This window comes from Mesocricetus auratus, unplaced genomic scaffold (genome assembly GCF_017639785.1).
Source record: "Mesocricetus auratus isolate SY011 unplaced genomic scaffold, BCM_Maur_2.0 Super-Scaffold_100004, whole genome shotgun sequence".
In the NCBI taxonomy this organism is placed as follows: Eukaryota; Metazoa; Chordata; class Mammalia; order Rodentia; family Cricetidae; genus Mesocricetus; species Mesocricetus auratus.
Genome location: NW_024429189.1, coordinates 58,008,312 through 58,029,985, shown reverse-complemented (window position 1 = coordinate 58,029,985; position 21,674 = coordinate 58,008,312). Strand labels below are relative to the sequence as shown.

Sequence of the window (21,674 nt, the reverse complement as noted above, 5' to 3'; positions counted from 1 at the left end):
CATATCCTTGAGTATATTTCTAATAGCTACTTTGAAGTCCTTCTCTTGTGCTACAACTATATTGCATTTCTCAGGGCCAACTGTGGTAGAGTTGCTGGGCTCTAGTGGAGACATATTGCCTTGATTGCTACTGATTGTGTTTTTTCTTTTTTCGAGACAGGATTTCTCTGTATTGTTTTGGAGCCTGTCCTGGAACTTGCTCAGTAGACCAGGTTGGTCTCGAACTCACAGAGATCTGCCTGCCTCTGCTTCCCGAGTGCTGGGATTAAAGGCATGTACCACCAATTCCCAGCTGATTGAGTTTTTATATTGACATCTAGTCTTCTTGGTTTGGGATGATTGTAATCCTAGGTGTTGATATTTAGGCTTGTGTTTGTTGGGTGGATTTTCCAGTCCTTGGTTTGTGTTGTCCTTTGGATCTTAGGAGCATGTGGTAGCTGTGGGTGGGTCCCTTGGTAGGGAGTACTTCTGCATCCCTGTCTGGTATAACCACTTGAGTTCCTGGGTAGAACTTGTTTCTAGGTATTGGGTGCTCACAGTAAAAAGTGGGGAAAGGCAAGAAGGGCAGGATGATGAGAGGGTACAGAGAAGGGAGAAAAGCTGGGTCTATCATGAGGATTTGTGGAGTCCACAGGCAATGGAGAAAGAGAAGGAAGATGGGTCTTTGCAGAGGTCTGCTACAGGGCTGGAGATGAGACTGCGGAATCGGAATTGGAAAGACAGAAAGGCAAATGAAGATTGGTTAATTGATTTTCTGGCTGGTGTGGCCAGTGGGTTTCTAGGGAGAGAGTGGCTGTGGTGTTAGCAACTGATACTGATGAGGTAAGGAAGGAAAACTTTAGGTGAATATCTGTTTATTCCCTGGAAATGGAAGCAGAAGCCACTGAAGGTGGTCTGCTGCAAAGCGTGGGCTAAGACTAGGGAACTGGAATTGGAGAATGGCAAGGGTGAAGTTTGCCTATCTGGTTCCCTGACTATCATGGCCAGAAGGTTTCTAGGGAGACACTAAGGTCATGGATTTTAAAGAGAGCAAGGTGAGGTACATGGGAGGATTTGGCAGGAGGAAAGGGAAGGAGAAATATGTTATAATCTGAAAAGCAAAAAATGTTAAAAACTATATAAAGCATGTTTCTATGATTATATATACAAAATGAAGTTATACTTTAAAATTATTACTGATTTCACTATATGACTCAAAGGTTTGAAATAATTTGCCAGTCTTGCATGTATTCATGCAAGGTTTGCAAATAGTTTTATGGTTCTGTTTTAAATATCTGTAAGATCTGTAAAAACACCTCTTTATTTCTCCTTCCTTCATTTCTTTTTTCTGTCTATTCTTCTCTCATACAATATATCCACATTGTAGTTTCCCTTCCCTCCACTCTTCACAGTCCCCAGCCTCCTCTTCCACAGATCCACTCCTCCTCCATTGCCCTTCAGAAAAGAACAGGCCCCTCAAGGATATCCGCCGAACATGGCATAACAGCTTACAATAAGACCAGGCACAAACCCTCATATTGGGACTGGGAGACACAACTCAGTAGGAGGAAAATGTCCCAAAGCAGGCAAAAAGAGTCAGAGACACCTCCACTCCCACTTTTAGAAGCCTCACAAAAACACCAAGCTACACAACTGTAAAATATTTGCAAAGGACCCAGTGCAGACTCATGAAGGCTCCGCTTCATTCTGTGTGAGCCCCTGTGAGCCTTGCTTAATTGATTCTATTTCTCTCTGTCTTTCAGATTTTTTTCACTGTTTCAATTTGTATCCTTTTTATTTCTAGCTCTTGTTTTTTTTTTGCTTTACCTTATACTTAAGATATTATATTGAATAGGAATGGAGAAGGTGAACATCTTGTCTTATTCCTAATTTTTTTTTGACAGGGAAACACATGGTTTATTATGAATTGCAGTCTTTTTTTCTTATTTATTTTTAAGTTTAAATTTAGATTAGAAACAAGGTTGCTTCACAAGTCACTTCCAGGTCCCTCTCCATTTCCCTCCCCTTCTCCCCTGCCCTCACTCCAAACCCCCCAATATCCCCTCATTTCCCCAGGGAGGGTGAGGCCCTCCATGGGGGTGTCCACAGTCTGTCATTTCATCCAGGGCAGGGCCCAGACCCTCCCCCAAGAGTTCAGGGTAAGAGTGCATCTCACATTGTTGGAGAGGAGTCCAAAGTCCATGTGTATACTAGGGATGAATACCGATCTACTGCCCAAGGCTCAATAGATTATCTAGGCCTCCTCACTGACACCCCCACTCAGGGGGTCTTGATCAGTCCCATGCTGGAGTCCCAGGCATTAGCCTGGGATTCAAGAGCCAACCCTTGTCAGGTCAGCTGTTTCTCGGGGTTAAACCAGCCCAGTCTTAATCCCTTTGGTCATCAGTCCTCCCTCTGTTACTGGTTTTCTTGAGTTCAGCTCAGTGCTTAGCCTTGGGAGTCTGCCTTTTCTTCCATCAGCCACTGAATGAAGGTTCTGTTTCCCAGACTCTCTGGCCATGGGATTGTAGGCTGGCACTCCCCAGATCTATCTCTAAAATCCATATATGAGAGAGTACATGCCATGTTTCTCTTTTTGTGACTGGGTTACCTCACTCAGGATGGTTTCTTCTAGTGTCATCCATTTGCCTGCAAATCTCAGGATTCCATTGTTTCTTTTCTGATGAGTAGTACTCCATTGTGTAAATGTACCACGTTTTCTCTATCCACTCTTCGGTTGAGGGACATCTAGGTTGCTTCCAAGTTCTGGCTATTACAAATAATGCTGCTATGAACATAGTGGAACAGACATCCTTGTTGTATGAATGGGCATCTTTTGGATATATGCCTAAGAGTGGAGTTGCTGAGTCTTGTGGTAGGTTTATTCCCATTTTTCTGAGGAATCTCCATACTGATTTCCAAAGTGGCTGAACAAGTTGGCACTCCCACCAGCAATGGAGGAGTGTTCCCCTTTCACCACATCCTCTCCAGCATAAATTGTCGTTGGTGTTTTTGATTTTAGCCATTCTGACAGGAGTGAGATGTTATCTCAGAGTTGTTTTGATTCCTAATAAATAGTAGAAATTCTTTATGATTTTTCTCATTTAGTATAATGTTTTGTTGTATATAGTAGTTATTACTATGTACATGTATATACTACATATATATACATATATATATATATACTATAAACATGTTCTTGTATATTAGTTTCTTCAGGATTTTTTTTAAAGAAAGGGTATTGGATTTTGTCAAAAGCGTTTTCTGAATGTAATGAGATGATCATCTGATTTCTGGCCTTGAGTCCATTTATGTGATGTGTCACATTTATTGATTTGTGCATGTTGAACCATCCTTGCATCTCTGGTGAAGCCAACTTGATCGGGAACAATAATCTTTTTAAATATGTTTTTGAATTCAGTTTGTAAGTATATATTTTAAATTTTAATTGAATTTGCTCTTTGGTAATTTTGTTGAGAAATTTTGCATCTATAGAGATTTTTCTTTAGTTTATTTTGTTATTGTTGTATATTGTCTGGCTTTGATATAAGGAGAATCCTGGCTTCATCGAGAGAGCTTGGTCATGTCCCTTCTGTTTATATTTCATGGAATAGTTTAAGAAGCACTGGTGTTAGTTTTTCAAAGGCCTGGCAGGATTTGGCAGTAAATCTATCTAGGTGTAGGCATTTCTCAGTTGAGAGATTAAAAATATTAATTCAATTTCATTGTTTGTTATAGATCTGTTTATGCTTTTATCTCATCTTGCATAATTTTGGAAGGTCATGTGAATCTAGATTTGTCGTTCATTTTAGATTTTTATCTTGGTGATATATAAGTTTTTAAGCTATATCCCAATGATTCTTTCTGAACTGCATCAGTATCTGTTGTAATGTCTCATTTGTCACCTCTAATTTTTGTCAATTTGGGTCTTTTCTCTTTCTTTTGTTTATCTTGGCTAAGGGTTTGCTGGTCCTGTTTATCCTTTCCAAGAACCAAATCTGTTTCACTGATTATTTTTCTGTTTCTCACTTATTCATTTGTCCCTGATATAATTATTTATTTCTGTCTACTTATCTTGAGGTTGACTCAAGGTTTTCCCAAGGCCTTAAAGTGTATTGTTATTTGTTTGAGGACTCTATAATTTTAATGTAGGCAATATAACTCTGAGTATCTCTCATAGTATGCTTTCTCTAATATCATAGGTTTTGGTAGGGATTGTGCTTTAATTTTTTACTCAAAATTAGGGATTTTAACAACTCTTTACGTTTCTTTGATGATCTATTTATTATTCAATAGTGTATTGCTCAGTATCTGTGGGTTTGCATATTTTCGATTTCTTTTTTATCATTCAGTCTGTTTCATTGTTGCCAGATAGAATACAAAAAACTTTTACAATTTTTCTGTAGTTGTTAACAAGTTGCTTTGTGTCCTATTATGTGATCTATTTTAAAGAAAGTCCTGTGGGAAGCTGAAGGTAATGTATATTACAAAGTGTTTGGATATAATGCTCTGTTGGTGCTTGTTAGGCCATTTGACCTATAATTTACTTTAACTCAGACGTTTATGTATCTATTTTTGTCAGGATGACCTGTTTTTGATAATAATGGGGTACTAAAATAATTTTTTATTATTGTCCTGCGGTATTCACTTTATGAAATTAAGTACATCAATTTTGGTTGAATAAATGGTGAAAACTATAATGTCTTCTGGATAAGTTGTTCTCTTAATTATCATGGAGTGACTATATTCATCTTTTCTGATTAATTCTTGTTTGTCATTTAGCTTGAAGTGTATTAACATTTTATTGGAGTAGTTGATTCCTGGTTACTTTTTAGTAACATTTGCTTTCATGTCATATTTTTTTTTCAACCCTTGGGTTGCATTTGCTTTTGATAGTAAGGTTGGTTTCTCAGAGGTGATAAACTTATGGATTAAAAAAATTAACATTTACTTTACGCCAGAAATGATAGCACATGCCTTTACTCCAAACTCTGGCAGAGAAAGGTTCTACATAGTGAGTTACAGGGTAGCCCAGCTACATAGTGAGACTCTGCCTCAGGGGGCAGGGTGGAGAAAGAGAGATATTTTTATTCTTAATTATGTGTCTCTGTATATATGTGTATGAGCACTTGAGTGCAGGTGCCTGGAGAGGAGGCCTGAAGTGGGTGTCAGATGCCTTGGAGCTGGAGTTATAGGCAGTTCTGAACTGCCTGATGTGGGTGGTATTATCTGATCTCTGATCCTTTGGAAGAGCAGTGACTACTCACAACTTCTGAACCACCTCTCCATCTTTGGATCCTGTTCTTAACTCTAACCTGCTAGTCTGTATCTTTCCACTTGGGGAAATTTATTAATTAATACTCAACATTATTATTGGAAGGTGTGCATTAATTTGTGCCATTTTGTTGCTTTTGTAGATTTTGGGTCTTTCTATTCCCCAATTAGCATTTCTAGAATGATTTATTCTTTCCTGTTGTCTTGCAGATATTTATCTTCTTGTAGGTATTTTTCATTTTTTTCTTTATCTTTCTACTTTTGACCAAAGCATCAGAAGATATTATTAGTTCCACCTTCAAAACATGCCCAGATTCTGTTCACTTCTTAAGTCCATTCTGGATCAAGCTATATTTCTCCTTGATGTTGATTGGTATGGCCTTCTATCTATTTCTTGTTTTTACAGCTATTCTTCATTATACTTGAGAAAGACTATGGCATGGGATTTATTTTCTTTGTGACTGTAACTAAAATAGTATCTCTCAGAAATCCCTGCCACTTTTAATCTGTTTTATTTTATTTTTTCATAGGACTTGGTTCTAGTTACTTTTCTGTGGCTGTGATAAAATACTCTAATTAAAGCAACTTGAGGAGGGAAAGGTTTATTTCATCTTACAACTCACAATCCAGCATTGAAGGAAACTAAAGCAGGAATCCAAAGCAGGAACCTGGAAGAAGGAATTAAAGCAGTGACCTTGGAGGAATGCTGCTTACTGGCTTCTCACAGGCTCACATTTAGAATTTTTTTAACATCCCAGATCCTCCTGTCTAGGGATGATGCTGCTCACAGGAGGCTGAGCCTCCTATATCAGGTACCAATCAAGAAAGTGCCCCCACAGGCCAAATCTGTGGAGATAGTTCTTCAAATGTGGTTCTCTCTTCTCAGTTGTGACAGGCTGACAACCAATATTAGTTACCATAGACTTATTACTCAATTATTTATCAAATTGTACTTGTTTATGCTTATCTCCACTTCCATTATGTTCACTTTGATGGTTTTTATTATCATGAGTTTAGGTATTTTATTTTTCTTCTGTGTATTCTTCACTACTGAGAATAGTACTTAGAATTTCATAGGATTTAGCACTATGTGTTGAATGATTATGTGAACGAAAAAATAGCATCTTTTTTGAGAAAATTCTAGTCATAGTCTATGATCATGAGCATTGTCCTCATTGACACAGACAAAAGGTTCACCAAGTGATTGAATACCCTCAAATATTACACTCAAATATATGGATGTGGAATTAGAGATTCTGATAAATACATCTTAGATGAATACTTTCAATATTTATTTATTTGATTTCTTGTTTAGTTTTGATTAATAATCATAAACTTAACTCTGCAATCCAGTTAGATTTTGAGGGTATTGAAGAGAATATGGAACCTAAAGAACTTGAGTGAGAACAGTGATTACAGGTATGGTGATTAGATGGAGCAGAGGTACTTTCCTGAGTTACAGAAGAAAGGCAAAAGAATTAGAGGTGTTCAGAGTCAGCAATGGAGATATTCTTGATGATCTTGCCATTATTTGACCACAAACTCTCAGTAGCTTCCACAATGCTCATGCCTTCTTTCACCTTCCCTAAGATCACCTGTTTATCATCGAGCCACTCAGTCTTGGAATACAGCCAAAAAACTAGGGACAATTGGTGATTGGTTCAGCATTTTCCATGGGAAAGATGCCAGGGGTTATTTGCTTTAGGTTGAAGTTCTCATCCCCAAATTTCTCCCTGTTGATGGACATGATACATTATGACATGTGAAGTTGTCATCTTGGAATATGAATCCTGGAATAATTTTGTGAAAGAAGGAGTCATTTTTCTGTGGTGCTTAGAGTACAGAAGTTTCCTGCTGTCTTTGGAGCATCATCTTCAAACAATTCAAAGGAGATGTGGCTCAAAGACTTGTTGTCAGTCACAACGTCAAAGATCATGGTGAGGTGATCATGGCTAAAGCAAGCATCAAAGGGGACAGTGGTGTCCATAAACCAATATGTTCATTTTATTTAGAAGAAGAAACAGGGAAGAGTAAGATGTCTGGCAGGGGGTGGTATGAGTATAGTGGCATAGTTCATTAACTGCTCACCCTGAGTTAGTGCCCAGAGTCAACTTTATTGACTGGTACTTATTATCAGTGGGAATATATGTGGGAAAATACTTTGAATTTGCTTCTTTAATTACCTTTCTGTTGCATTACTAAAATTTTATGGCTGTGCATGGAATTAATTGAAACAATTTGATCCTGTCCTTGCATCATACTTCATTTGGCAAATTTTTACTCTAGAGAACAGGAATTCTATGGGGAAGTTGGTCTCTTGACTACAGTGTGTAGCTTCATTTATTATAAGTAGTCCAAAGTTCTGAGCACTTAATCACAACTCTTGGAGTCTGAATGAGGAGGTAGGATTCCTGCAGTGCAACACGATCTTTTTTTGTGGCTCTTATTTTTTTAGATCCACATATTATCATTGATTCAAATGCCTTGAATTTTCCTTGTGATTTGTCTTAGGCATTATCTATCTTGCTTTATAAAGCTCCCAAGACCACTGGTGATTTGTCCTTTAGGGTAGGTCAGATCTTTGAGTCACAGTTGTATCCACCGGCCAGTTCCTTTAGGAAGCACCAACATGTGGTGAAGAAGCACCAATTTTTAAGTTAGTAACTGGAAATAACTAGAATGTAAACTTTGTTAAGTAACCGCTCTGAGTTTCTGTCATTTTATCTATGACTAGGAAGGAAAACATGTCTCTGAATTCTTTCTGTATCACCCATAGAGGGTCTATCTGACATTCTAGATTTGGAGCATCATGTAGTTGGTGAGATATCTTCTTAGTGGTGCTCTTAGTTAAGTGACTTTATTTTCTAGGAACCAGGATTTAAAAGGAAGAATACAATGGTCATTCCTATCTCTGCTGCATTGTAAGTTCATGTTGGATTCATCTTGAGTGTCTTTGAATTTCTTCTCTTTCAATGATTTGTTTTCCAAGGCAGACCAAACATGCAGCAGCTCTTCTGACTTAAAGGTAGGTGATCTGCTTAGAAGCAAAGCACAAAGTTTCTTAGCGCACACATGATGTTGGACATGGATTTTTCTCCTAGAGTCAGAGTTCATTTGTTAAATGAGATAGTCTCATATATGTAAAGTTTGGAGACAGTTGATTTTTAAATTAATAATTTTACACAGCACTGCAGAGTCTATACATATTTTTAAGTCCTTTGTAATTTTGGGATTCTTGTGAGGTACCATTTGGGTTTAAAGAAATTGGAGCCTGCAATAGGAACAGAAGTCCCATTGCTTTATGTAGTAATCAGGCATAACTGACACAGGAAGCTCTGCTCAGGCATGGCACCATTTATTGTAATGCAAGTCCCAAGAGATTATTATGTATGTATTCTAAATGCTCACCTACTGATCTGTGCCTCCATTCTTGATCACTTAGTCTTCTAGATTTCCAGGTGAGGCGCCATTGTGGGCTGAGAGAATGTATTCACTATCAGCTTTGGGAAGGAGTAAGGACAAAGAAGTGGGGATTAGAGAGAAGAAATACAGAAAAGGCTGATATGATAGGTAGAAATAAGAGTTATTTTTCAAAGGGAAAAGCTACTTAGATATTCTTCCTCTCATTGAAAAAGCTTGGCAACAGGGGTCCTTACATGGTTTTCCTTATCTCTGAGTGCTCAGAGTGGTTCTAGGAAGTTTATCTTCATTTCTGTAATTGATCAGGAATAATTCAACACACCATCAGACAAGAGTTACATATTTGGGTTGTCAAATGAGTATGTCCTCTGCTTCTAATAGTTGGTCATTTGTATTTCTCTTCACTTACATGATACGCACACGTCCTATTCTTACTAGGTATAGTGTGGTAGTTTAAGAACACAGGTATTGTACTCTGGTTGCCAGCTTTCAAAGCCTGGCTGTGCTGCAGTGTAAACCTAGACAATCTAATTAACTTCTCTGTGTTTCTGTTTTTTCATGTGGAAAAAGGAGAGACAATAATCACACCAATTTTACAGGTGTATTGTACATGCTAAATATATTAATTCAGATAGAGCACTTATAAATGTGTGATGTGTTAGGTAGTTTTGAAATGACAGTCTATCCTATTAACCCAAGATGCAAACAACTGCAAAATAATTAATTGTAAATTCAGCACTAGACAATGTGTTTCTTAGTAAGTGAAATAAATATAGAAGCTGACATAATGAAAGATTATATTAATCTCTCTGAAATAAATATGATGGGGTAATTTTGGAACAGAAATTCACAGACCTTCTTCTTATATCAATGAGATTCATTGTACAGCTTAGAAAGATAGAATATCAAAGAAAAAGGTAAGAACACTCTAAGTTAGAATAGGGCTTCATAGCATTCAGTTAGGGGATGGCAATAAGGGTGCAAAGAGTTTACAGTCAGCTTAATAACAGACTTACATTTCTCTGAAAATATCAAAACTCGTGCTGTGGGAAGTGAGGGAATAGTTGATAAGATTTAGTAGAGGAGAAATGTGGTTATATTTGCACATAAGGAAAATGGTTGAAGCATTTCCTCAGTGTCTACAGAGGAGAAGGTATGTGTAGGGTCATGTAATTAATGCAAACTCACCGAACAGGAATGCAGTTGGCCCTAGAAGATGCATAGGGCTGGAAGGAACAAGGAATGGGTGTTTCTGGTGCAATGAACAGAGTAGGTTTATGGAGGTGGAGAGGGCACTGACTTGAAAATACACATGTTGAAGTTTGCTGGGCATTAGAAAGAATGGTTCAGATTTACAGTCAGTAGAAGCCAGTTAGAAGGACTCAGGTTTGCCCTGGTCATTCCTAGGTAGCAAGTCATTAAACACTAATTAGAGGGGACTCAGGCTTGCCCTGGTTATTATTAGGTAGCAAGTCATTAAGCACTAGTTAGAAGGACTCAGATTTGCCTTGATTATTCCAAGGCAGCAGAGTGATCTGAGGAAGGAAGGGTGTAGTAAAGCAATTTTCTGATTTCCATTACAGGAAGGATGGGGTGGGGTGACTGGAGATCCAAAGACTTTGGTAATTTAGTTATCAGCTTTCCGAGTATGAGGAGATGACAGCAAGAATGGGGAGGAAAGGGCATGCTGGGGATCTGGTGTGCAGGTCAAATTAATGTGATGTGCTGCCTGGATATGGGAAATGAGACAGCACCAACGCTGCAAGGTCAGGCAGCCTGGAGGGTAATGGGACCAGCAGAATACTTTCCAGACCCTATGTGCCCTTAGTTATTCTGTAAAACCACAGTGTAGTTCACCATCTGCACTCCTAACCCCATCCACATCTTTGCCCTGTGCTTGTGAGGGTGTGGAAAAATGACTCTGCATTGTCTCCCTATTTAGCAACTTGATTTCTCAGGTGATTGGATATTCTTGGTGAATCAAAAGCCTTGCACCAAATTATTGTTCTTATTTCATAGTGCATGACATGCTGAATTTAAGCATATTGCTTGTTGTGCCCTTGAATTTCAATGTAATTTTGAAGCTGAATAAGATTTCTTTAAAAGCATTGGCCCTTTGAGTCAGCTTCTTTTTTTTGTTCTGTGAACATCTGACTTCTCTTTCTCTTCTGAGCCCATTTCTCTTATTTCTGTCACACAGAGATATTATATGGCATGACTCCTGTTTAAGTAGACAGAAAATATTTTCATAGTGTTGATGTTTATTTAGGTGCTTTACATCTTTTCCTGCTTTTAAAATATATGAGAAATACTGTTTTGGTGTCTGATAAATTTGATCTTTCATTTTGTTTATATGGGTCCTGAGCTAACTTAATGAAAATGACACTTTGTAGAGGCACGGATAATGATTCACTGGACTAGGTTTGAATACAGGTAAAATATAATTTATTTTGGGGAGAAGTCACTTACACAAGACGAAGATGGCCACTGCAGGTTCCTGCTCTAAGGATCCGCACAGGTTGTTCCCTGTGACCCAACTGAACCCAAGAGAGATCCACTTGCCCGGACCCCAGACCTAAACTCTCTCCTTGTCACATCCTCACCTGTGACCATGCCCAAATGGGCGTGGTCAGCCCTACAGGTATGGGCAGGGTGGATATCTTACTACAATTCCCCTTTTAGTCCAAAGAAAATGATTTAGGCTAGATACAAAACTATACACAAAGATAGCAAATATCAAGTATGCCCTAGGAGAAGGAAAAGAACAAACACACTTAAGACCTCTTGCCAATGAAGCAACTAGAGCAAAAGGCAAGAACTACAGCACTTGAGTTTGGAGGCATTGCCTTGGTTACTGACAAAGATGATAACAAATATGGTTCTACACTAGCTGTCAGTGACCTTCATATGACTTTCTCCAAAAGTAGACTTACATCCAGCTGCTGCAACTTTGGATATACCCAAAGAGCTATGGAAGCATCAGATATACCTAACAGAGAGAACACCATCTCTACAACACTTAGACAGAAGTTGTCCCTGAAGCATCTTAGAAAGTTTTACATGAAGAGAGGGAAAGGGAACAGCTGGATGTACTTAATCTCTCCTTCCAGATTTGGCCCACTCCTCTATGGCAGGATATGGCATCAGGGGTAAAGAGAAAACATTCTTCCACGAACCTTTACCAATGATTTAACATCCTGATCCCATTTCAATCAATCAAGGTGACATCACTGAAAGTGCACTTGGCATAAGATGCAACCAAAGCCAATATGTCCTGGTATTAAGTCACCACACCCCCAAAGCATGTATACAGGGCTATTGTCTGCTTATATTATTGGAGGAGCAAAGAGTGTCTGTGACTGAGAAAAGCAGACAGCATGGGGCCTTGGGGAGAATGGTCTGTGAGAAACTAAGTTCCTGAGGTACAGAGAAAAGAGATGAAGAACACAGACCAGAGATGTACCAAGGGGATTTTACAGTGGGACAGAGCTACTGAAATGCTGTGCAATTGATACAGACAGACTTTTCACTTGAGTGCCCCACCTTTGTTGGAATGTCTTTTGTGGATTAGAGAGAACCCTGAACAGTCAGAAATACTTGTCCAAGTCTTAAGTTTTACAATATTTTGTGTGATCTTGGGCAAATAATGATTTGCCTAGCTTTTAATTTTCTACTCGGTTTTCACTTTTTAATAATGAAAAGTAAGGTAATTAAAATAAAGTGTTAGATAAGTAACATTTAATATTCAGTGAACATACCTAAACATACCGTAAGTTAGTTTTCACTCTCTGCAGTGATACAAACAATGCGAATAATGTCACAATTATTGCTTGTTTTATTGTAGGTCCCTCAACTGCTGGTGTCTGGCACACCTGAACTGATGCCATGGGCAGTATAAATAATGTAACTGCGCTTATCATCACTGGCCTTTTTCAGGATCCAGAGGTGCAGAAGGTGTGTTTTGTACTGTTCCTCCCTGTGTACCTGGCCACAGTGCTGGGCAATGGCCTCATTGTTGTGACAGTCAACATCAGTAAGAGTCTGCGTTCCCCTATGTACTTCTTCCTCAGCTACTTGTCCCTGGTGGAGATATGCTACTCCTCTACTGTTGTCCCTAAGTTCATCAGTGATTTACTTGCCAAAGTTAAAACCATCTCCTTCAAGGGCTGTCTGGCTCAAATTTTCTTCTTCCATTTCTTTGGGGTCACTGAAATCCTCTTGCTTACAGTGATGGCCTATGACCGCTATGTGGCCATCTGCAAACCTCTTTATTACACAACCATCATGAGTAGGACCGTGTGTCACCATCTGGTGGCTGGTTCCTGGGTAGGGGGCTTTTTTCATTCCATAATTCAGATTTTCATCACTATCCCCTTGCCCTTTTGTGGTCCCAATGTGATTGACCACTACTTCTGTGACCTCCATCCCTTATTCAAGCTGGCCTGTACTGATACCTTTGTGGTTGGGGTTATTATGTTTGTTAACAGTGGATTATTCTCTGTCTTTTCCTTCCTTTTCTTGGTGTCCTCTTATGTTGTTATCTTGTTCAACTTGAGAAATCATTCTGCTGAGGGAAGGCGGAAGGCCCTATCTACCTGTGCCTCTCACATCATGGTGGTTGTCTTGTTCTTTGGACCTGCCATCTTCCTCTACTTGAGACCTGCCTCCACCTACACTGAAGATAAACTCGTGGCTGTGTTCTACACAGTCATCACCCCCATGCTGAACCCAATCATCTACACACTCAGGAACGCAGAGGTGAAAAATGCTGTGAAGAAGTTATGGGGCAAAAAAGTGAACTCAAGTCTAGAATAAAATAAGAAACATGAAATAAACAGCATAACTAATATGACAAGAACTTGAAATTGACTTTAATAATCAGTGAAGGCACACATCAAAATCTACATGCTTATGTTTTTTTTCTTGACTTCTATCATGTCATAGGTATCAGTATTTTAGAGTATATTCAAACTGGGCTATTTTACATCTCTTCTCCAGAGATCTGTAGTGTGTAAGATTGAGGAATAGAACTTCTATAATGTGCAGATGCAAAATATACTTCTCTCATCAAAAGGAATGGAATAGTATGTTCTTAAGTCAATATGAATTAAGTGGCCTAAGAATATAGACTCAGGTTACACTAAACACTGTGTTCACTGTGGTCACAGGCTCATGGAACAAAAAGTCAAAAGTCAAGGCACTTTTCAAATACATTGGTGAGAATATTAGGTTGATAGGTTATGGAACAGTGTGCATGTGTGTGAAATCTCTGCTATTGGCCTCAGATAGTATGTGCTGGCATTCTTAGCTTTTGAGTTGATGAAGCTGGTGGTCTGTTAAGTTAAGAAATACCTGAAAGTTTCATGTGATAGTTACAAGGACATTAGATTAGGCACAGAGGTGGACAATGGTTGACTATTAATGGCTCTAAAGCTAGCTCATGATAATTTGGCATGGGTCTATAACACCCCAACATCCCATAATTATAAAATTTTAATGGGTCAGTCAGTTTTTCAGAATCTTTAACACAAGTGTGGCTTTTTCCTGGGAGTCTCAATTCACAAATGGAACCCTGCCCTGCCACCTATCAGCTCTGTGACCTCAACTTTATTCATTTCTCTTCAAATGTTAGCATACTGTGGTATGTGAAAGGATCTTGACATCCTACAGTAAAAGTTCACATTTTGCCTTTGTTACCTTGCAATTTTGGAGGGAGTCCTAGGACACCTTCACTGATTCTCAATGTGAGTTCCCTAGCTGATCATATTTAATCATCAGCCTGTTCCTCACCCCCTACATCTGTGCTCTTTCCAAGTCAGTTACATGACAAGTCATATACAGCAGGAACTGAGCTACACAATTATAGTATTTTTCATTTGGAAGGGGATTGGGTGAGATATGAGGATACCTGGAATCAAGGAAGAGTTTTTTTAGGAGTTACTTTAATTAACCTATGGCTGTTAAAGTGGAGTTAATAGATGATCTTGCAATGAAAATGTATCAGTTTTATGAACTCCATGGGGCTGCTCTTAATCCATATTCACATTTATTAATGGAGTGACTGATATGCATTCTATTTGGGTAAATAGTTTTTGTATATCACATCCATTACTTCTTCAAATCTTCAAAGAAACTCTATGATGTTAATGAAATAGTAATTAATAATATTAAATGTCATTTAAGTTAGGTTTTGGTTACAAGGAATAGAATCTGAAATAAGAGAGAAGTGGCAAGGTGCATTCAGGGTAGAAACATTCTTTATCATGTCTACCCATCATCAAGCCCCTCCATTTCCATGTTTACCTCATGTCCTAGGATGAGTACTGGAGCTTCATTCACAATGGCAGCATTTAATTGACACAAAATTTAAATTCAGTGAAATGTAAAAACCTTAAGAATGCAATCCGATGATTACTGACAAATTTACACATTGTTTCACTGACATCTAAAAGAAGACACGGATAATTCTCTTGTGTCCTCTCATGTACACCACCTCCTCTTCATCCCAACAGCAGCTGCCATTCTAATTTCTATCATCTGATGTTAGTTTCGAGTATTGCTGTGTTCATAGAAATGCTAGCAGTAATTGCCCTCTTTGTATTGGGTCTCTTAGCTAATTTTAATGTTTTTGAAACTCACTTGTGCTGTGCATCACAATAATTTGTTATTTTCTTTATTGAGTGCTGTGCCACTGCATGAATGCATCACAGTGAATAAAAGTTGTTTCACTGGTGGACATTGGGCCTATTTCTAATGCTTAAGACAAAGAAGGGTTGGGAAACACCGGTTATCCATGACAGAATACATAAACCAGGCGTGATGGGCTAGTGGACTGCATGGAGAAAGACATAAGTTCTAGGAGTCAGAATATCTAGATTTGTAACCAGAGATCATGCCTGGATTATTAGGTGCTGTAAATAAAATTATGAGACATAAAAGTGATTGCTGCCAAATCTGGTGACCTGAGTTTGATTCCCAGATTCCATGTGGTAGGAGGGGAGAACCAACATCTAAAAATTGTTCTCTGACCTCAACTCATGCAACATGGCACACATGTACTGTTTCCCCCCCAAAATACATATTTTTACAAAAGTTTTGAGAAGTGATTTTAAGTTCCTGTTTTTAAAGGAAAGCATATACGTCTTCACCACTTTCATCACTCCACTAGATACCTAGACTTCCCAAGTGTCCTCCTCCATGGTCTGGTTTGGTGAGTATCTCTTACCACGTACACCATCTTCATTTTCCAACAACCAGGAAGATCCAGCCTGGGTCCCACATCAAGTACTCAGCCTAGTCTAGCCACCCAGGCCTGTGAAAAAGCCTGGTATAAGCTCTAGGCTTATACCAGGAGCTGCTCTACCTGTAACCACTCAGATGCAACTTCTGGCTGTCCCCACGACTCCACTTGGTACCTGGACATCCCCCACTGGGTCTAGCCTAGTGAATATTACTTCCATCTTCATACACACCTTTTCCATACACACAACATACACTTTTTCCACAACTTACCAGATTTAACCTAGGTCCCATGACTAATACACCAGCTTAGCCTGACTTTCCTTGCCTGCATGGTAAAGGAACTCTAGGCTTGGGGCAGGATCCTAACTACATATTATCCAAACCACAGACTCTGCCATGTTGTATTCAACTTTTCCACTAGGACAGATCTACCCCCACAACTCTAGGCTGGGAACAGGAAACATGTATACCAGCTCAGTCCCTTCTGTGCCCCTGACTTCATTCCATTCAAGCTGTTTTCAACTTCTAGACCCAACCCACACCCACAAATTCTCCTATTCCCCAACCTGTTCTGTCTAAAAAAAAGAAAGAATAAAACCTAAGAACTAACAGATGAAGTCCACATGCCAGATATTATTGCAAGAATACCAACTATGTGAAAGGTCAAACCAATGTCTTCTCTCCAAATCTTCCCAGGCCTGTGGAAATGTTTGCCAATGAAAATTATATAGATGAACTCTAGGACACAGAAGTTAAAAGAACAATCATAGATTTCATCAAGGAATTCAAGGAGTTTAAAGAAGACACAAAGAAACAGCTCAATGAAATTAAGGAGAAAAATCATAAGGAGAACAAATGCCTGAAAGATGCCTAAGAAAACATAAACATAAAGCTGACAGAAACTGAAGAAAATCCAGAACTTGAGAATGAGTTTGAGTAAGGAGATAGCAACACTGAGGAGGTCTCAAGTTGAAATGGATATGGAAGTGAAAAACCCGATAACTCAGAAAAACCCAAATAAACCAGAAAACTCAAAGGAAAACCTTACAAGTTAAAAGAATCTACCAGAATATCAAAAATCAGGACCAAATAAGACAGAAACATGAAAAAAGCCTCAGGAAAGAATACACAGGAAATATGGACCACCATGAAAAAGCCAAACCTTTTATTTATAGGCATAGATGAGGGAGAAAGATTCCAAGTCAATTGCATAACTCAGGTATTCATCAAGATTATAGGAGAAAACTTGTCAAAACTAAAGAGAGACATACCCACCACATAAATGCAAGAAGCACACAGAATATCAAATAGACAAGACCAGAAAAGGAAATCTCCACATCATATCACAGTTAAAATACTAAATATATACAACAAAGAAACTGAATTGAGCTGTTTTTGGCCAGCCTTCCTGTGCCCTGAACAGAACCACTTGAGACCTAAGGACTTCACACTGCGGGATCCCATCCCGATGGGATTCGGCCTGCCCAGAGATGGCCAGCATCATAGTCTCTTTCCCCACCCACGGGACTAGGTAGACCTGGACCTGTTTCCAGCCTGCCTTCCAGTGCTCTGCGCACAACTAGCCAAGACAGGGGGACTGTGCACTAGGGCTCCCATCCTGGCAGGAGTCAACCCATCCAGAGACTGCCAGCAGCCTGGTCTCTTTCTCTGCTTAGGGGATTAGGTAGGACTGGGCCTGTCTTTGACCAACCTTCCAGGGCCCTACAGGCAACCAGCTGTGACCTGGGGATGGCACATGTGCATCCTAATCCATCCAAAGTCAGCCTGCCCAGAGACTGCCAGCATCCAAGTCCCATCCTCCACCCATGGGACAGGCAAGGTAGGCATGGGCCCGTTTCTGGCCTGCCTTCCGGTGCCCTGACCAGAACCACTATAGACCTTGGAACTATGGATCCCATTCCAACAGGGTTCAGCCTACCCAAAGACTGCCAAGGCCCTGGGACTAGGACTACCTCCATCCACGGAAGAGGGGAGCTACCAGAGTACTGGACCTGCTTGCACCCACTGCAAGGGAACCGTGATCACATATCCACCGGAGAGGAAAAGATTCCTTCTGCCCACACTGGAAGTAAAAACACACTCAGCAACAGAAAAAACAACATGACACTGGCAGAGTCTAGAGACTCTACACCAGCAAGACCTGAACACCCCAATGCAAATGAAGCAGAAGAGAATGACCTTAAAAACAATGATAGAGCCTCTCAAAGAGGATATGATAAAATCCCTTAAAGAAATGGAAGAAAAAACAAACCAAAAAATGCAAGAAACAGAAGAAAAACCAAATGAAAAAATCCAACAAATGCAAGAAAGGGAGGGAAAAACAAAGCAAAAATTTCAAGAAAAAATTCAAACAGTGCAAGGGTTGAAAGCTGAAATAGAGACAATAAAAAACACAGTCTGAAGGAAAGCTGGAAATAGAAAAGCTGGGCAAATGGTCAGGAACTACAGATGCAAGCATGACCAACAGAATACAAGAGATGGAAGAGAGAATCTCAAGTGTTGAAGATACACTAGGAGAAATAGATCCATTGACCAAAGAAAATCTTAAGTCCAGCGAATCCCTAACACAAAATATCCAGGAAATATGGGACACTGTGAAAAGACCAAACCTAAGAATAACAGGTATAGAAGAAGGTGAAGAAAACCACCTCAAAGGGGCAAAAAACATATTCAACAAAATCATAGAAGAAACTTTCCCAACCTAAATAAAGATATACCAATGAAAGTACAAGAAGCTTACAGAACATCAAACAGAGTAAACCACACATACACACACACACACACACACACACACACACACACACACACACACACACACAATCCCCTTACCACATAATAATCAAGGACCCAAACATGCAGAATTAAGAAGGAATATTAAGAGCAGCTAAGGAAAAAAGTCAAGCAATATATAAAGGCAAACCTATCAGAAGGACACCTGACCTCTCCATGGAAACTCTGAAAGCTAGAAGGTCCTGGATAGTTATTCTACCAACACTAAATGACCACAGAAGCCAGCCCAGACTACTATATGCAGCAAAGCTTTCAATCACTATAGATGGAGAAAACAAGATATTCCATGACAAAAACATATTTAAACAACACTTATCTGCTAATCTAGCCCTACAGAAAGTTCTCTAACCCAAGGAAGTTAACTACAACCAGAAAAACATAGGCAATAGATAATCCCACTTTGCCAAGAGCCAAAATAAAAAAGGGGTGAAAATCCACAAACAATTCCACCACCAACAGCAACTCCAAACAAACAAAATGAGCAATCAATGGTCATTAATATCCTTCAATATTAATGGTCTTGATTTGCCCATAAAAAGACACAGGCTAACAGAATGGATTCAAAGACAGAATTCATTCTTCTGGTGCATACAATAAATACACCTCAGCTTCAAAGACAGACATAACCTCAAAGTAAAGGGTTGGGAAAAGATTTTCCAATCAAATGGACCCAAGAACCAAGCAGGGGTAGCAATCCTAATATCTAACAAAATAGACATTAAACTAAAATCAATCAAAAGATATGAAGGAGTTCATTTCATACCCATCACACGAGAAATCCACCAAGATGAAGTTTCAATTCTGAGCATCTATGCCCCAAATACAAAGACATCCATGTTTGTAAAAGAAACATTACTAAAACTCAGATCATACATGAAACCTCACACACTTATAGTGGAAGACTTCAACACTCCACTCTCACCACTTGACAGAAACTTCACAAAGAAACAAAGGAACTAATAGAAGTTATGACCTAATTGGGTTTAACAGACATCTATAGAACATTCCATCCAAACACAAAAGAACATATAATGATGATGGTCAATGCAATAGGGAGTACAATATATTTATTTACCAGAGAAAGAATCACACAAGCTGGGAATCGGAAGCGTGGCAGGCTTCCAAAAGAGATCTTCTTTCTTCTTTCGCTTCCTTTTATCTTCATCTGTGCTAATTTCCTTATCTCCGCCCTTATGGGCATGAAGAGTTTTGTGGTGCTCACTCCTACAAATATACCTTCTTCTCAGTGCCTCATGGAACCTTCTCAAAAATCAACCATATACTCTGCAACATATCAAACTTCAGCAGGTACAAAAAATTGGAATAACTCCATGTATCTTATCAGATCACCATGTGTTAAAGTTAGAATTCAACAACAACGCAAATTGCAGAAACCCTGCAAACTCATGGAAATTGAATAAGGCACAATTACACCATTCTTGGGTCAAAGAAGAAATAAAAAAAGAAATTAAAGACTTCCTAGAATTCAATGAAAATGAAGACACAACATACCCAAACTTATGGGACACTTTGAAAGCAGTACTAAGGCAACATATAGAGGCATCACCATCCCTGACTTCAAGTTCTGTTATAGAGCTATAGTCCTGAAAACCGCTTGGTAATGGTACAAAAAATAGAAGGTAGACCAATGGAATCGAATTGAACACACCGATATTAACCCATACACGTATGAACATCGGATCTTTGACAAAGAAGGTAAAAATACACAAAGGAAAAAAGAAAGCATCTTCAACAAATGGTGCTGGCATAACTGGATGCTGGCATGTAGAAGAATGAGGATGGATCCATGTTTATCGCCATGCACAAAATGGATCAAAGACCTTAACATAAACCCATGAACCTTTTAGAACAGAAAGTGGAGGTACCCTTGAATGAATTGGTATAGGAGGCAGCTTCCTGAACATAACACCAGTAGCACAGGCCCTGAGGTCAACAATTAAAACATGGGACCTCCTGAAACTGAGGAGCTTCTGTAAGGCAAAGTACACAGTCAACAAGATAAGAAGGCAGCACACAGCATGGGAAGAGATATTCACTAACCCCACATCTGACAGAGGGCTGATCTCCAAAATTTATAAAGAACTCAAGAAGCAAGTCTCCAAAGCACCAAAGGATCCAATTAAAAAGTGGGGTACAGAACTAGAGAATTCCCAATAGAGAAGTCTAAAATGGCTGAGAGACACTTAAGAAAGTGCTCAACCTCCCTAGACATCAGGGAAATGCCAATCAAAACAACTCTGAGATACCATCTCACTCCTGTCAGAATGACTAAAATCAAACACACCAATGACATTTGATGCTGGAGAGGATGTGGAGAAAGTGGAACACTCCTCCACTGTTGGTGGGAGTGCCAACTTATATAGCCACTTTGTAAATCAGTATAGATATTCCTCAGGAAAATGGGAATCAGTCTACCAGAAGACCCATCAATTCCACTCTTAGGCATATACCCAAAAGAAGCATATTCATACAACAAGGACATCTATTCCACTATATTCAAAATAGCATTATTTGTAGTAGCCAGAACCTGGAAGAAACCTAGATGCCCCTCAACTCAAGAGTGGATAGAGAAAATGTGGTGCATTTACACAATGGAAAACTATTCAGTGGAAAGAAACAATGGAATCTTGCAATTTTCAGGCAAATGGAGGGCACTAGAAGAAACCATCCTGAGTAAGGTAACCCAATCACAAAAGACAAATATGGTATGTACTCATTTATATATGGATTTTAGACATGGATCAGGGGAGTGCCAGACTACAGTCCCATTGCCAGAGAGTCTGGGAAACAGAACCTTTATCTGGTGACTGATGGAAGCAGAGGCAGACACCCACAGCTAAATCCTGAGCTGAATTCCTGGAATTCACTGATAGAGAGAGAGAGAACTGATGAGCAAAGGGGTAAAGAATGGGTTGATTTAACCCACA

The 21,674-nt window shown here is 39.2% G+C and overlaps 1 protein-coding gene across 1 annotated transcript; it reads left to right on the top strand.

Annotated features, from left to right (window-relative positions):
- The first annotated feature begins 12,558 nt into the window (after positions 1 to 12,558).
- On the top strand, positions 12,559 to 13,488 carry LOC101828593 (olfactory receptor 4B1-like). Its single transcript, XM_005064966.2, has one exon. It carries the CDS (start codon positions 12,559 to 12,561, stop codon positions 13,486 to 13,488), a length of 930 nt encoding a protein of 309 aa, XP_005065023.1.
- The last annotated feature ends 8,186 nt before the right edge of the window (positions 13,489 to 21,674 follow it).